A 16,064-nucleotide genomic window follows, 5' to 3' on the forward strand; every position below is an offset into this window, starting at 1 on the left:
GCCTCATTTCCCACGTGCGTACCAGGCATACAAGGCGGTTTGACTGAAGAGTGAAGTGCATGCCACCAGAGCAGGGAGCCAGTTTGCAGCAATGTTGCTAATGTGTGTCACGAGCCCTCCTATTTCTTCTCATAATACGTCATGGAAATCATATTCTTCTGCTAAAACCAGTTATTAGCATAGCAGCTTGAGCATTCACGTTTCTCTTTTCATCCTGCAGGAGGATGTAGTTTCTCAGTTTCTCTTAATGTTCATAAGATTATGGTGTCTAATAAATTCCAGGATTGGAACTGCGATCCCCATCACAGAACTGGGGGTCATTTTCTAAAAGAAACTAACGGAACAAGTCCTCTTCCAACAAGGAAACTGTACTGTAGAAATTAATTTCCTCCATGAATTTTATATATTGTGTACAAATATAAGGTATGTATCTAAATACAAAGAAACCCTTATCATCGTGTAGATATCAGTATTCTCTGTTACTGCACAGAAGTGATTTTCTCATGATGAAATAAAGTTCACACACATACTTTCTCCATAACTTTGGTTTGTTCTATTTGTTTCTCCCTCATTCTGACCCATTCAAATGGTGAGACAAGGTTTAGAAAGCAAGAAAAATAAGATCATGAATGGCCAATTTGAAAGAAAAAAGATTTGATCAACCTTGTAATGATAGAAGAAGACTAGAGAATTAAAGAATTCTATATATATACATATATATATACAGTTTTTTAGAAATCAGTGAGAAAAATGTCATTGACAGAGATCGATACATCAACTGAACTTATATTATCCTTTATTAATCTTACTTCCTACAGTTCCTGGAAAGGTTTGCTTTGGAAAAAAATGTTTTCTTTGCTGCTATTGATGGTAACATGGTGGTTCATTTTGGCTTTCTACTGTAACAAAATCTTGTGTGGTCTTTATAGCAGGAGCTAACCCCTTTCCAAAATTCAGAACAAAAATCTGTATTACAGAAGGGTATGATTTCATATGTGATAGCAAGTCTGAGTTGTATTTACATGCATTCAGTCTGAGGTTTAAATCACTTATCACTTATACTCTTTGAACTGTCATAAAACTGTCTGCTGACTTCAGGTAACATTATGCAGGGGAAATCACATGTCCACATTGTTGTAAATGCTGTTCATTTTTTCTGAAAGCAGTTCTGTTTATTTGTTGGGCAGTGTTTGGTAAATGTTCACTCTATGTTACGCTGTGGATATAGAGGTTTGAACAGATGTCATCCCAGCTTTCATGAGCTTATAGTCTAGGAAGAAAGATGGTCCTTAAAAAACAGACACATAACTAGTTATGTGCTGACAAGTTATTATAAACACGGGGAAGGTAGGAAAAAGGACTGGCAGGAAGACATAATTTGTATGAGGGGATTGGTCAGGAAAACAATGAAAAATAATTTAATTCAATGGAAATTACACAGAATGTGTTATTAAAAGAGAAAAGGAAAGGAAAATGCATTATTGGATGAGTTCAAGGGTGGTTAGTTCCTTGTTTGGGAATATACCTAAAGCAGCCATGCAGATAAAGCCAGTTGCAGTTCTAAACCAAATGACCCTGCCTGAAGAAGAAATATAAATGGAAGCAATTAAGAATCTTAATGAAATTTTAAAATAAGGCCCACAACCCCATTTGTATATATTTTTAAAGTAACCAATTTAATAGCCACCCTGGCTGTGTCAGTCTTTGAAATCATCTGCAAAAGAGTACCCGTTATGTAACAAGCCCTTCTTTCTACTAGAGTTCTGGGGCTTATTCTGTGTGGGAGGCTCCTCCTGAAAGAAAAAATTTTTTAGGCAAGGCTGAGAACAGAACAGGAAAATTGCCTGTTTATTTTTACCCATTTTTCTCTCTACCTAACTAAACAGACTTACCTTTTTCTTTTTCTATAACCTGAAGAGGAAATGAAATAGACCGAAGGTAACATTCCTGGGGCTCAAAGAACTCACTAAAACTGGCTGAAATGACAGGGTCTCTCTCTGACCCCCCTCTCAGAGGAGAAAATTGTGATGGAATTGCTTCACACAGTCTGAGCAGAGGTGGGAGTCCTTCAGGGAAATTAGAACATGAAAGGTGGCACCCTTTACTCAGTATATACTCTCCAACAAAATCTTTGTGTAAAAAGAATAATCATCCTTGGACAAATTCTTAGAATTGGAATTACTGGACCAAGGAGTATGAACATTTTTAAGGCGCTTGATCTGTGTTTCTAAATTGCTTTGCAGATAGATTTTACACTAGAAATGTATGAGCCATTCTATTTTTTAAAATCACCTTACTTCTATTTGGAGTTTAATTTCAACTAACAAGCAGCTCCCTAAAAGTAAGTGTTTCTAAAACAGGGCTTTTTAAATTTATATTTTCATGGAAATAATATTCCGATTGTTTCACATCTAAGAGCTACATGAAATATGTTACAACATATTGCAGGGAAAATGAATATGATCTAAAAAGGAGAGAAGACTTCCCAGAGAGTAGAGAGACAGAAATCGAAACACAAGGAGTAACTGTATGCAAGGCACAAACTTCAAATTCTGCCTTGACCTGGCTATGATAAAGAAACCTCACTCATTCAAAAACATTAATTGAGCATCTCAGTTTTGCCGGGCAATGTGCTGGGCTCAGGGTCACAAAGATGCATGAGGCATGGCCCCTGCCCTGGAGCATATGGGCTCCACCCCTCCTCCTTCCTGAACTCCACGGCAGAACTCAGAAAGCCTAAAAACTATGGTACCGCACCTCTCTAGAACTAAGGTATCCACCCTGCAGTCTAGATGGTCATCTTAACAATCAGGAACTAACAATGCCCTCTGATTGGCCAAAAAAAAAGTGACAAAGAGACAAAGTTCAGGTGTAGACACTCCAGTGTCTTTACATCAGGGGCCCTGGTCTCCGTCAGTTCTCGCTTACTCTTACTTTCCGCACAAGTCCACTGAGCTCCTTGACCCACTTGGGAAGACCACAGCAAACTAGGATCATCTCCTTAGAAGAGACAAGAGAGGGGTTGGTGAGTAGGGAAGGCAACTGGGAAGACTGAGAACGGACCTGGGGGCTGGGGGCAAAAAGTCAAAAGAGAGTATTCTGTGGCTTGTGTTCTGATTAAGAAAGTTAGAAACTATACAAGTTTCAAAAATATTTCCACCTAAAACTCAGTACATTATCTGGAACCCTTCATAATGGGCATTAGGTATCTCTCAGAGGCTTTATGGAATCACAGTACAAAATACACTGAGAAAACTATTGCAATAAACCACCTCATTTCTCCATTGTCCAGTAAAAGAGTCCATGAAAAATGACAGCAAGATGACAGCCAGCAAGTATTTTTAGGAGACTGAAACCCAGTGGAGGAAGTATAAAAATTACCCATTCTATGTTTCACTATAAGGTTCTGAGGAAAAACTTTGAATTTTTTTCTGTTCACTCTAAGACAGCTGTTTAGACTCCAGACTACACTTCCGTGCCCATTGCTAATGTAACGTCTAAACCCTTCTCCTGTTCTGTTGCTGCAATATTCCAGATTTACCTTGTGTATTAATTCCCTGTTGCTGCTCTGACAAATTACTACAATCTTAGTAGCTTAAAACAACACAGATTTATGACCTTACAGTTCTGGAGGTCAGAATCCTAAGTGGATTTCACGGCAGAGATGCACTCCTTCGGGCAGTTCTAGAGGACAATCTGTTCTCTTTTTTTCCAGCTTCTAGAAGCCACCTGTATTCCTTGGCTCCTGGCCCCTTCCTCCATCTGCAAAGCTAGCAGTGTAGCATCTTCCAATCTCTTTCTGACTCTGAGCCTCCTGTTTACCTTTTATAAGGAGCCCTGTGATTATCTTGGGCCCATCTGGATAATCTCTCCATCTCAAAATTCCTAACGTAATGACATCTGCAAAGTTCTTTTTGACAGTAAGGTAACATATTCACAGATTCCAAGGACTGGAATCCTGCCACACTCTAGGAGGAAGTATTAGCATTATTATCTCACCCTGTGTATGGGAAAACTGAGCCTTCCAGAGGTTAAGTGACATGTCAGACCCAGGCCTTCCAGTCTGTATGCAGTGCCCAGCGCAGTGCACCCTGGTGCTGACATTAGAACAGTTCTATTTCCAAGCAACCGAAAGGAAGGAAAGAGGGAACCCTATCCCAAGTCTGTTTGATAAGTGTGTGAAATCATCTTGTCAAAATGCAACAGCATTGCATAGCTACTTCGTATTTTCATCCAGAAACCCCAGCCAGAAATGGACTTTAACACTTTCAAACAGTCATGTTAGAATTTTGGTGAAAAAAATAACATCCTTCCTCTAAGAAGGAGGTGTGGAGAGGCTGTCCTTTCCAACATCATATCCAAGCTCCTACTCAAGTCCTGTTCTATTCTTCTGTCTCTGCATTTCTACTTGCTTTCCCTCTCTTCCCTTCCTGGGGTGAGCTCTTCCCTAGAGAGGCCCTTCTCCCCTGTTGGTACTAGAGCATGCCATTGGCTGGCAGTGACAGGTCACTGCTTGGGGGAAAAAAAGGAATGTCAGAGCCACCTTTTCAAGGTCCTTGAAAGATCCTACCAGATGAAGTCTGGGTCTTGGAGATCTTGTGTTGATGAAACCACAGAGCCATTTCTTACAAAAGCTCTCAACCCTCCAGATCTCAATTGTGAGGAAACTAGAGAGAAAGTAAATAGTGATAAGTAGAGAATCAGTCTTTAGAGGATGATCTCCAGCATTTTCTTAGCTGAATGTCCACAGGAGTCATCTCCCCAATACTTTTCAGGACTGTCTTGTCTAATAATAATAAAAGGATTAAGATTCTTAAAATTACATCTTAGAAAATGCTTTCTAAAAGGGGGTATAGAAAATGTTATTCATAAAATTAAAATACCTATTCCCCCCACAGTAGATTATTAGCATCATACTACCCCATCCAATGTGAAAACTCCTTCTCCCGTACATTAAAGGAAATAATCCAAAGAATATTCAGTGGTAGAAACAGAATATGGCCCCGGAATAGCCCCAGATGCATCTGTCCAGAATCTCTTTGCAGATATTTTATAGTGATTTTGGATCAATGTAAGTACTGCACTCTTAAATCCTGATGTCCTGAAATCCTACCCCCAACCCCCACAGAGAAGCTATAACCTTGTCAGGGAAAAGGAACCTCATATGGTCTCAGAAGAACAACAGCAGGAAACTCTCTGCTCACCCACTCCCCATGACCAAAATCCCAAAGGGGAGGCTCTCCATCCCTAACCACTCCAGTGCCCAGAACTGGTCCATTTAGAGAAGAAAGATTCACCCTCACTCAGTACAGTGCAGGATTTGGAGAACTGCATTAAGTTCATCTGCACAAAGCCTGGCCACCTCTGACACCGCTGGCATGTGCCCATGGCCTGTGGCATAAACTTTACCTTTTATACATTTCCAAGGCACAGAAGGAAAGCAAAGGCCTTGTCACTCCCAAAGTGTGATCCCCCAGGAATTGATCCTGCCTCGGTCCCTATCCTGTCCTACCACAACTGGCAGTGTGACTTGGGAGGTGTCCCTTAACCTCTCTGGACTTTAGGAGTTTTTGTTTTGTTGTTGTTGTAGTATTTGGGAAGGGGGGTTGGGGAGGCTGCTTGCTTTGGACGGTGTTGCTTTGTTTTTATTTTTGTCTCTAAAACTAGAGACTTAGAGCAGATAACCTGAAAGTTCATTATAATTTGTACCCCCTGGTTTTCTTGTATGGTTTCTCTCTTCAAAAGTACTTCTGACATCTGTCAACTGTTTTGGAAAATGCTATGAACAGGCATAGACACCTCCTGCCTCCTCCAAGTGTCTTAATAGGTCTTAAAGATCTGCCTATGATACTGAGAATTTAACAATAATAGAAAATACTTGTTAAAGGATCCTACAGGGAGAAGTATATTGTCCACTGGAGACATTTTTTCCTATGCCTCTGCTTTATTTGTCCTGACTCAGAGCATCAGAGCTCCCAAAACATTATTTAGTTAGAAGAATGTGCATTTCCAGGACAAAATGCTCAAGGTAGGTAAATAATACCTGGACAAATTTGGGTCAATTTTACAAAATTCAAAGTGAGAGGTAAGATAGGTTTCAGAAAAGAGAGACACTTTGTTCCTCTCAATTTTGACAACATGCATAATATCGCAGGGAATTTCCTGAATTTTTCCATTGAACTGAACTGGATCCAGACCCTGTCTTTAGTCTGGGGGAATATGCTTTGCAGTTGACACTCTGGAAAGCAGTTTAGTCCTTTAGGATATGTTGTATCTATTTGAAATGTAGGAATTTTTAGTTCTTCTGGTGGTAGTTACTTAAAAATGGTGCCATGATATTCTAAATTGGAGTGGAGGATTTGGTGACAAAGTATGCAATCATCCCAGGGGTGGTAAGAGACTATTCATTTCTTCTCTTAAAAGGAATCTTTTCAAACCAGATCTGTTTCTCACTTCCCAACTGCAATTAATGCCACACTTAAGAGAGCTTAAATACCACCTTTCATTGTAAGTTATGTATCATTGGGACATAATTGTGACTTTGGACGCTTATTAGACCATTTAAGGAAACTCAGCCTCCTTCATTCATTTCTTTGTCTCCTAAAGAAGGCAAATAACTTTACAGATGGTTTAAAATTGAGCTGAAACTCACGTTTAATGCCACTTGTGCAGTTCTTACTGACATATCCTGACTTACTGTGCTTTGAAATGTAACTGTCTTGTCAGACCAGCACCCAAGGGCTGCCTGAGCTATGAAGCCATTCACCACCAGACAAAAAGATAAGCAAGAATACTACTAGTCACAAAGAAAGCTGGATTAGCATACACTGTCATAAGGAAGACCTGTCGGTTTGCTTTTCCTCTTTGAATTCCAAAACTAACACCTTAAAGACTGATGAGGAATATTTCCAAAATATTCTATCACACTACAGAAATCTTTTGTACTCTGTACATGTTGGAATCGGTCAAGAAATTCTATCCCTAGAAGATTTTCTCTAAATTATTATTTTTCCTATAGTCAGCTCTCCTTTCACAGCTGCTCAGTTTTAATACAATGCCTGGCACATGATAGGTGTTCAATAAATGTTAACTAATGAACAACAACAAAAAAAGAAGTATAAACAGTAAGGCAAACAAGAGTACAGTACCTTGATATTCTTTTTTTCAGCTTGAACCCAAAAGTTATTAAATAATAAGTGTGAGCCCCAGCTGGCCTTTCCTTGGATAATTCTTAACTGCTTCTTTTAAACAGAGGCCTCAACTCCAAAATCCAGCCAATGCTGGGTGGGAAGGGAAAACAGTCTAGGCAAGGGCAAGAGGAAAATGGTGGTCTTTGATAGACTTGATGGAAAGCGTGTCTTGACACATTCCCATTATGAGCACAATCTCCACTCCCCAGATTCAGCTGTGCCTAGAGTCACCACACCAGTATTCTGCTCACATTCTACTGATCTTTCCTTTGGTCTTTCCTGATACACTGCTTTTACTCAGCAGAACTCTTCAGCAGACAGGATTACTGCATGAAATGAAACATGATAAGAAATTAAAAATCTTTTAAGGAGCTACTTGTCTTTCTCTTGTGATCGATACATTAAAAACTAATAGTAATGATCCTGTGAGGAACCCGGGTGGCTCAGTCGTTAACTGTTTGACTTTGGCTCAGGTCAGGATCTCACAGTTCATGGGTTCAAGCCCCACATCAGGCTCTGTGCTGACAGCTCGGAGCCTGGAGCTACTTTAGGTTGTGTCTCCCTCTCCCTCTGCCTCTCTCTCTCTCTCTCAAAAACAAATAAGCACTAAACATTTTTAATAAATAATAATAATCCTGTATATTAGCTATGATTTGAAACATGGCTTCCATGTCATGTATTTTGGAGGGGAAAAAAAGATAAACCTTATTCCTATTTGTCTTGGCTAAATGAACATTGATGACTAGGAAGCCTTCTCCAGATCTCAATAGTTGTGCTTTCAAGGGGAGGTGAGGGAGCAGGATATACATCCTTCCTGCATAGCCATGTGTATGTTCATTGTGAGTTGTGTGATTTGGCTAAAACAGCGAGTGGCAATACTGTCCTATTGTCTTTGGCTCATGTTTTTCAATATGTCCAGAGGGACAAGACAAGGAAAGTAAATATTTGAAATCCATATCATAAAAAAAGGGTTGGAAATAGATTCTATTAAGCCCAGAAAAGGAATGCTTTCAAGGGGTTTGGTGACTGCCCTCAAGTACTTGAAGAACTAGAACTATCTTGGCCCCAGATAGTAATGCTACAGTTAATGAGTAGAGATCCCAAAGAGGAAGATCAGATCAACGTAAGCAGTAACTGTAAACTGGAGAGGGGTTGCCCAGAGGCAATGAATTCTTCAACTCAGGATATTTCAAGGGGAAGCATGATGATTGCTCCTTAGATGTTACCAGAAGAAGCATCTTCCTCTAAGACTCCTGTATCCTAAGATAATATCAAGTAACAGATGACCTATAGGCAACTGAACAAACATTTGTACTTTGTGCCCTTGGGGAAAGGCATAAAGGGGCACTGCTTGTCTCCTCTGGCTGGCTGGTATCAGGTGGAAAACACTCTCTCTCTTGTAATTCATTTGGAAAATTTTCACAATGAGGTAAGAAATTTTTTCAGGAGTTCATTAGAGAAAATGAGGTAAGAGCCCAGCATAAGAGTATGGGAGGTCATAGGTGGGGGGAAAAAGACAGAGATGAAATGGCTGGATATTAAATAAGCTTGCCTGAAGAGAGGGCATAGTTCAAGAGTCAAGAAAAATTGGGTCATCAATAATTAATGGATCCTCATAAAAGGATAGAAAAACAGTAACTATTTTAGTGTCAAGTTATTAATTGTTTCAATGACCACAGCTACTCACAGCCCCCACCCCACAGAATGGTGCCATCACCAACTCGGTACTTAGAATAGGAAAGGTGAGTATGATTCATGACGGCTTGGATATGATCTCCAAGGTCTGGATTCAGCATACATCTCTTCATTGGTTTTCAGATGATGACTTGGAGGTTCAATATACTCTGGAATTAATTTTACTATGTATGTCCTTTCCCTTAATTTTTAAAACAACAAGTATTTTCAATATAATGAATTGATTGCTACCACCTGGTGAAAATACATTTCCAAGCAAATTCTTGTTAATAAAAAATCTTCTACTGACATAGATATGGCCTTCTCTTCCTAAATGAAACCCATGTCAGTTTGTGGTGCTCTGATATATTTCAAATTTTTCTATCAAACTAAAAGATTAATTCCCCTTTGAGATAATTACAACAGGAATCATTTCTGATTTAACATTTTTGAACAAAGAAATGACCATGTACATCAATTCATTGAAATTACATGAAGTTTAGGTAGAAGAAACTTTAATATATTGTGACTGGGAACACAACACCTTAACTCCATAAATAGCAATTCCTTTTCTCTGAGATCTTCTTATACTTTTCTTAAAAAAATTCCCCAAGGATAAGAGTAAAGCCTGAAAAGCTCATTTTAATGTTGTAAATTCAAAACTAAAATGGGACTGACTCTTGGCAGTATCAGTTAAAACCAACTAATCCCCATGTTCTGAGACTTTCAAATAGGATCATATTACACACACACACACACACACACACACACACACACACACAGTATTTTGGCTTGAACATGCCCACAATAGCATTTTAATAGGATGAAGGTATGTTCAGCACAGAGAAGCATGCTGACAGACTCAAACCAGAAAAATATTCCTAGAAATATCCTCTGGCCACCAAAACAAAATTATGTTTTCAATGAAAAGATGATTGTTTGGAGGTTTTGGATATAGAATATAACCATTGTGGTATCTCTATTTCTTAAATTATTATTGTCAAATTGTGTTCTAAGAAGGCCCCAACTGGCAAAATGTCTGTCTCTGACCAGACCATCCTACTGCATAGAACCAGCTCTTGTTTGACAGAGGAGAAAGGAGTGATTTTAGTAACTTAGAGAAACTACTTAATCAGCCCTTCTAAAACCAGATTGGATAATTGATAAGTCTTTATTTAATGTAATATCATCCCAAAGCCAAGTATCTAAAAATAAAGACGTTTCTCCCCCCAATGCACGTCACCACTGCCCCAGTCTATTTATTATTAGACAACCAGAGATGTCCAAGTGGCATTGCTGGAGTCTGATCTTAATTTGGAAACAAGGGTAAGGTTCCCTCCCTGATTACTTGCTCAGTCCTATCTCTCTCTCCTATTCAAGAACAAGTCTTGAGTGTCCTAGTACAGAAAAATCATCTCGTCCATTCAGAAATGGAAATATATACACAAGGGAGAAAAGGTGAAAATATGGAAAAGCAAAGAGTGGGTTAAAAATCATAATTTCCTAAACAGAAACCCTTTAAGAGGCCATTATTATACAGGTAGTAACTAACAAGATAGCCTAAGGGGGTAAAGTGTTACTCTTGGTCATAATGGGTAGAATCTACCTCTAAAATTTCTAAATTCATCTGTAAATATTGAATTGAAAGGGACCCTTCCAAGGTACTTTCTCTACCACTGAGAACTGGCAGAAATGAAAGCAATTGCCTGCGATATTTGAGGCATCGTCAAATGTGGTCTTGAGTGCTGGCCTGCTGAGAATGCCCTCCCAGCCCCAAGCCACATTGGTTTTGTAAATGTCTCCTGGCACCTGCGGGATGGATGAGGTTTTGTGCAAATGCACTGGTAAGGCAGGTCTTGGGGAACCGTGAACGGGCAGGTACCAGATTTCTGATCTCTAGTTTGCATTGATCTTACATTTAGACACAGATTCAGAAGAACAGACACTCCCTTTTCCAGTGCCTTCGGAAAGATTGCCGCTCCGTAGAATGAGTCCTTTCTCCTCCACCCTTAATCTACAACCCAGCTTCCCCGGGAGATCCTACTTTGATTTCCGATCCTCACCCCACCAGCTGAGCTTGCATTCCTCTTTGCAGTCTCTCAATGCACCGGGTGAGCTGAGCTTTCCCCTTGATCTCTCTGTGCCTTGATGGCATCTCCCGAATACCTGTTTTGTTCTTGCCATTCATGTGCATGGAGAGGGCAATGAGCTAGCTAGTCTCTATGTCTGTGGCCTGCTTCCGGTCTGAGGAGCATTTGGATGCTGGAGCTTTGTGGCATTGTTGTTTGTGTGGTGTAAGGCCCAACCATTGAGCTGTGATCAATGTACAATGGCATTGGAAGGTGACGAGCGAAGTGGTTCTTTTTGCACAAGCTGGTACCACCACAGATAACCTGCTCTGTCATCACATGCAGTGGCATAGCACGGCATAGGCTCTGGCTGAGTGGAGGCTGTGGCCTTCGTTTGGAGATTTGCAACCCTGCTGTATCCAGGAAACCAGCTGTGTCTGGGAGACTGGATCAGTGCATCCAGCCCATAGTGGTCTGATTAAACATAGACTCAAGAGATCTTTGTTGGAAAAATAAAGTAAAAACACACCTACAGCAAAATGCATCCTACAAAGTGGGCAATCTAGAGAGCAGAAAGTGAAAGTATTTTCTGCAAAAGCCTGTGCTCACTGGTAGGACTGTCCGGCTCATGGCTGATTTTTTTTCCCTAGCGAAGGGGAGGGACCATCACTAGCCAAATTAGAAACCCTCAACTGGCCTAAGACCCGAAGATCCAAGTCATGGAAAAGGATGGCTTTCCCCAAGTTTCCCACAGCCAAGCAGGTTGTGACAGGGCTTCGGGCTGATTTCAGGGAAGCTAGACATGTGTTACTGTGCAATCAATCCTGTCTAGCAAATAGAACCTGAAAACATCTCAGAGATGCAGACCTATTTGATCTCTTCAGGACTATATTGTAATCGTGGATACACGTGATGCACATTTCACATTTCCAAAGGTTTCTTTTGCTTTTATTTTCTTCTTTTTGCTCATCCCACATCCCGGAATGAAGAAGGCCACAGCATGACAGTGCAAAAAGGATGCAGGGACTTCAAGCTCCCTTTAAAATGACCTTTTTCTTTGTGCTTTTACGTTTCTTACTGTTTTCCTGTGCACTATTGGCTTTTAAGACATGCTTTGTTATGGAACTCTTTTCACTTGTGTCCAATGTACTAAAATATTGTTGTAGTCTTTGTAACGCGTACTGTCTCGAGAATAAAATGAAATGTGGGTTTGGAGACATGTGATGGCTGTATTTCACAGCACTGTGTTCATTGTATTGTTGAATCTTAAATGTATGGTGGTATGTTTTAAATAGTGTACAAAGATTTCGGAAAACTTGTTTTGAAAAAGACTTGCACAAGGCATGATTCATTTAAAACTTTGAAAAGCCCTATTCAGATTCTACAAATTTATTTCCAAGGTGGAATAGGCGATTCAGCTTTCATCAAACCCCTTGTGGTCAGTACTCACTATGCTCTAACCCGTGAATAGGAATTTACGTGATAGTTGTGGAAATTAAATTAGCCATGAGTTGAGAGAGGATGATTCTTTTCTCTGTGAACTCATCCCAGAGTAAGATAAAGTAACCAAAAGTAAGGTCACACCTTTCAATTTTGTTTTTTAACTCAATCATTAGTCCTTTTTTATGGCAAGTTGCTAACTTAATTCTAAAATTATTTTAATTCGTTGCATTATCCTTCAATTGTTTTAGAAATTGGTATATAAGAAACTTATGAGTTAAAAAAATTAAATGATCCTTTCTAGGGGCGCCTGGGTGGTTCAGTTGGTTAAGCGTCCAACTTCGGCTCAGGTCATGATCTCACGGTTCCTGAGTTTGAGCCCCACATTGGGCTCTGTGCTGACAGCTAGCTCAGAGCCTGGAGCCTGCTTCAGATTCTCTATCTCCCTCTCTCTCTCTGGCCCTCCCCTGCTCTCTCTCTCTCTCTCTCTCTCAGAAATAAAAACATTTTAAACAATGACCCTTTCTAGGGGATACCTTAGTGCTCCTCAGAAATGCATTTTCCAGCTCAGTCCCCAACACAACTTGAAACTATAGTTTATACACCTTTGAACATTTTAAGACTAAGCTGCTTCCATCACCCCAACCCAGTTTCTCATGGGGGAGTTAGGGGGAATCCAAATCTTAGAAGGAGGGGGTGAAAAAGTTCCACAGGTGACTCTAATATCTCTCTAAGACCAACTTACCTCCACCAGGGCCCCCTCCCCTCCCTTAAGAAGAACTGATTTAGCAAAATGATCCAAGAAGGGGATGAAATAATTTGTTTTACTACATTTAATTCATGTCATCATTAACTATCAGATGCTTTTATTAAGATACAGGTTACATTCCATGTTCATTTATACATATATGTGTCACTTAATTTGGGCCCAAGTCACGACAACGGCCTTCCTGTATCACCAGAGTTAGAAGTGCATGGAAAAGTAATATAGAACAGAGTTTTATCAAGATCCATTGGTTTCTCCATTTCAATGGGATGAATTTTTTTCATTTTTATTTATTTTTATGTAGCTTCCCTCCCACCCCGAATTTTTCTCACTTTTAAACAGTAAGCCTTCTTCATGTGGAAACTCTCACGGAAAAGATTGAACTTAGGGAGATGATAAAAATTTAAGCTGTATAGTTTAGCATCCTTTGGAGGAGGATTTGTTAAATGGAAAATAAAAAAAGATGTCCTTTTCATTTTGAAAGAGCAAGAGAAACAATTTTTACCCAGCAAAATAAACGAATATAAAAAGGGCTTTGGTTTTTCATGAATCAGGCCTCTGGTGACTCTTTTCAGCTGGTGCTTTTTCATTGTATACAGATAATTTTTATCAACCTGGTTGCTGCTTCATAGCTTTGATGTGTAGTATCTCTTTATAGGATGCAATTTTGAGACACAATCTGCACCTTACTCTCAATTAGGCAAGTACACCTATTGTAATTGTCATCTTTTACCTTTGTGATTGGCATGCTCAATTTCTTTCAGCAAATAAATGGCGGCAGCTTATTTTATGTCAATAAAATTGTCTAATTGTCATTAAAATCCTACTATAAGTTTCTCAAATACTTGGAAAAATGTATTGTTAAATTTTATACCTAGAAGAAGATTACATTTTTCCCCATTTTCCTTAAACATCAGCGAACTCTCTACGAGCGCTAATGTGGGTAAAATTACAAGTCAGACCAACTGTTATAATGTTTGCAGTGTTTTAAATTGAGCCCTTTTTTGGTATTAGTCTATCAAAAGAGACATGTTTTCTTATCAATGTCAATTTTGCTTCCTATTTCTCTCTCCCATGCCTTTCATTTGGAATGACAACAGTTGACATTAAAAAGCTGTTGGCAGGTATGGAATAACCTTATTCTGTTACAAGTAGCAAAGACCAGAGTGCATGTGAGGAGGCTCACAGGTTCAATAAATCAGCAATGACATCTCTCCGGAGTGTGTTCTTGGTGGGCAGCATTTAGAGCTTGGATCATAATGATGTGTACAAAGATGTCATTCTGTCTTCACCTAATGTCCAAAATACCTACTACTGCTCCAGCAAAATATTTTATATGTTACTGTCAGAAGTAACTTGCAAACTGTTATTTTTAAGGTACAAAGAAAGCAACCTCTCTTACGTCCAAGACACAGTCACTCATGAGAATCAGCTCATGTTGCAGATAGCTTCGCAGCCTTTGAGCTTCCATTAACCGCTTAAGGAAGTTTTCAAAATGACTAGATTTCAGCACTTCTGCCGAAGGGATATTTGCTGGTTTCACTCAGTGTGTTTTATCCCTCCTCCATCTAGGACTGTAGATCCTAGCCTCCCCGCCTCAGGGTTACACAGGCATCTTAGCGCACCCTCTCCCTTTATGTCTCTGGTGTACTGTTGTCCCAGTCACCGGGTGAAGGGACTTGCACCTTCCAAAATCGATGCCACCTCACTCCCGGATCACCTGGTTGGGAGTGCAGTCTGAGTCAGGTAACCCCTGCTGAATCGGTCTTGTGTCCTCCATCTGCTTCTGGGGGCAGAGAGTACCACCTCCCAGGACGTGTCCCCGGTCTGCTCACTCAGGGCCCCTCTGGCCCCAGAAGCCTCCTTCCTGCATGGCAGCATGAAAACGGGACACAACACTCCTCACCCGCGCAGGAGCGTGTTGTGGCATCAAGCTCGCCGGGTCTGCCTTAGTAACCCTGCTTCCTTCTCTTGTTCCTAGTGGCCTGGTTTGCTTTCGACCCCGGCTCGGCACACTCTGACATCATCTTCTCCAATGACAACCTGACCGTGACCTGCAGCAGCTACGATGACCGGGTGGTGTTGGGGAAGACCGGCTTCTCCAAAGGCGTCCACTACTGGGAGCTAACAGTAGACCGCTATGACAACCACCCGGACCCTGCCTTCGGCGTGGCTCGCATCGACGTGATGAAGGATGTGATGTTAGGAAAGGACGACAAAGCGTGGGCAATGTATGTGGACAATAACCGGAGCTGGTTCATGCACAACAACTCGCACACCAACAGGTACCCAGCGGCCCCCAAACCGAGCCTTCTTCAAGTTGGCTTCTGGTCAAAAATGAGAGCCCAGGGTCAAAGTCCTATCAAATAGACAACATCAAGGAAGCCAGCCAGGTGGTCTTCAGTTGGTGGCACAGGAATTCTACCACCCTCCATCTCAGTGCTTACATATTTTTATTTATATATATATATATATATAAAACATTTTGCATACTGCCAGAGATGTGAGCACTTTCCTAGACCCTTCACTGTTCTATTCCACCATGGCAAGGAACTAAGAATCTCGATGCATCTCTATTTCAGGAAAACCTCCCAGGATGCGTTTTTCTGAACCTTCATCTCCAAATCCACCAAATTAGGATGATAATATATTTTTTCATGTGGGAGTGTTCTCAAGATTAAGTGAGATATGGGAAAATGCCTCACATCAGAGGCATCTGAAAACAGAAGCCATTGTCCTTGTTACGATCATTATTATTAACACCTATGCCCAGAGTAGAAGCCATTCATTAAACTAAATCTCATGGATGTCAGTTTGGGTAGCTTTAGAACTTGTAGGACTCTAATTATCGTGTAAATTCAGAGCGCCCAGTTTGCTGGGGAAAGAGAACATAGTAATCTCCTTAGTTTTACCTCTAACAGCAAA

The 16,064-nt window shown here is 40.4% G+C and overlaps 1 protein-coding gene across 9 annotated transcripts in view; it reads left to right on the top strand.

Annotated features, from left to right (window-relative positions):
* The window catches only part of TRIM9 (tripartite motif containing 9), a 103,214-nt gene that overhangs the window by 81,265 nt on the left and 5,885 nt on the right, over window positions 1-16,064 (top strand). For 4 of the 9 annotated variants that reach the window (XM_039256127.1, XM_039256128.1, XM_039256125.1 and 1 more), the window contains exon 8: window positions 15,121-15,424. In XM_039256127.1, coding sequence (XP_039112058.1) covers window positions 15,121-15,424 — 304 coding nt within the window. Of the gene's footprint in view, window positions 1-10,786; window positions 10,976-13,797; window positions 13,840-14,239; window positions 14,264-15,120; window positions 15,425-16,064 lie in introns of all 9 variants that reach the window. The other 5 variants (XM_039256131.1, XM_039256132.1, XM_039256130.1 and 2 more) reach the window with 3 other exon arrangements.

Source organism: Hyaena hyaena, unplaced genomic scaffold (genome assembly GCF_003009895.1).
Source record: "Hyaena hyaena isolate Hyena2069 unplaced genomic scaffold, ASM300989v1 scaffold_559, whole genome shotgun sequence".
NCBI lineage: Eukaryota > Metazoa > Chordata > Mammalia > Carnivora > Hyaenidae > Hyaena > Hyaena hyaena.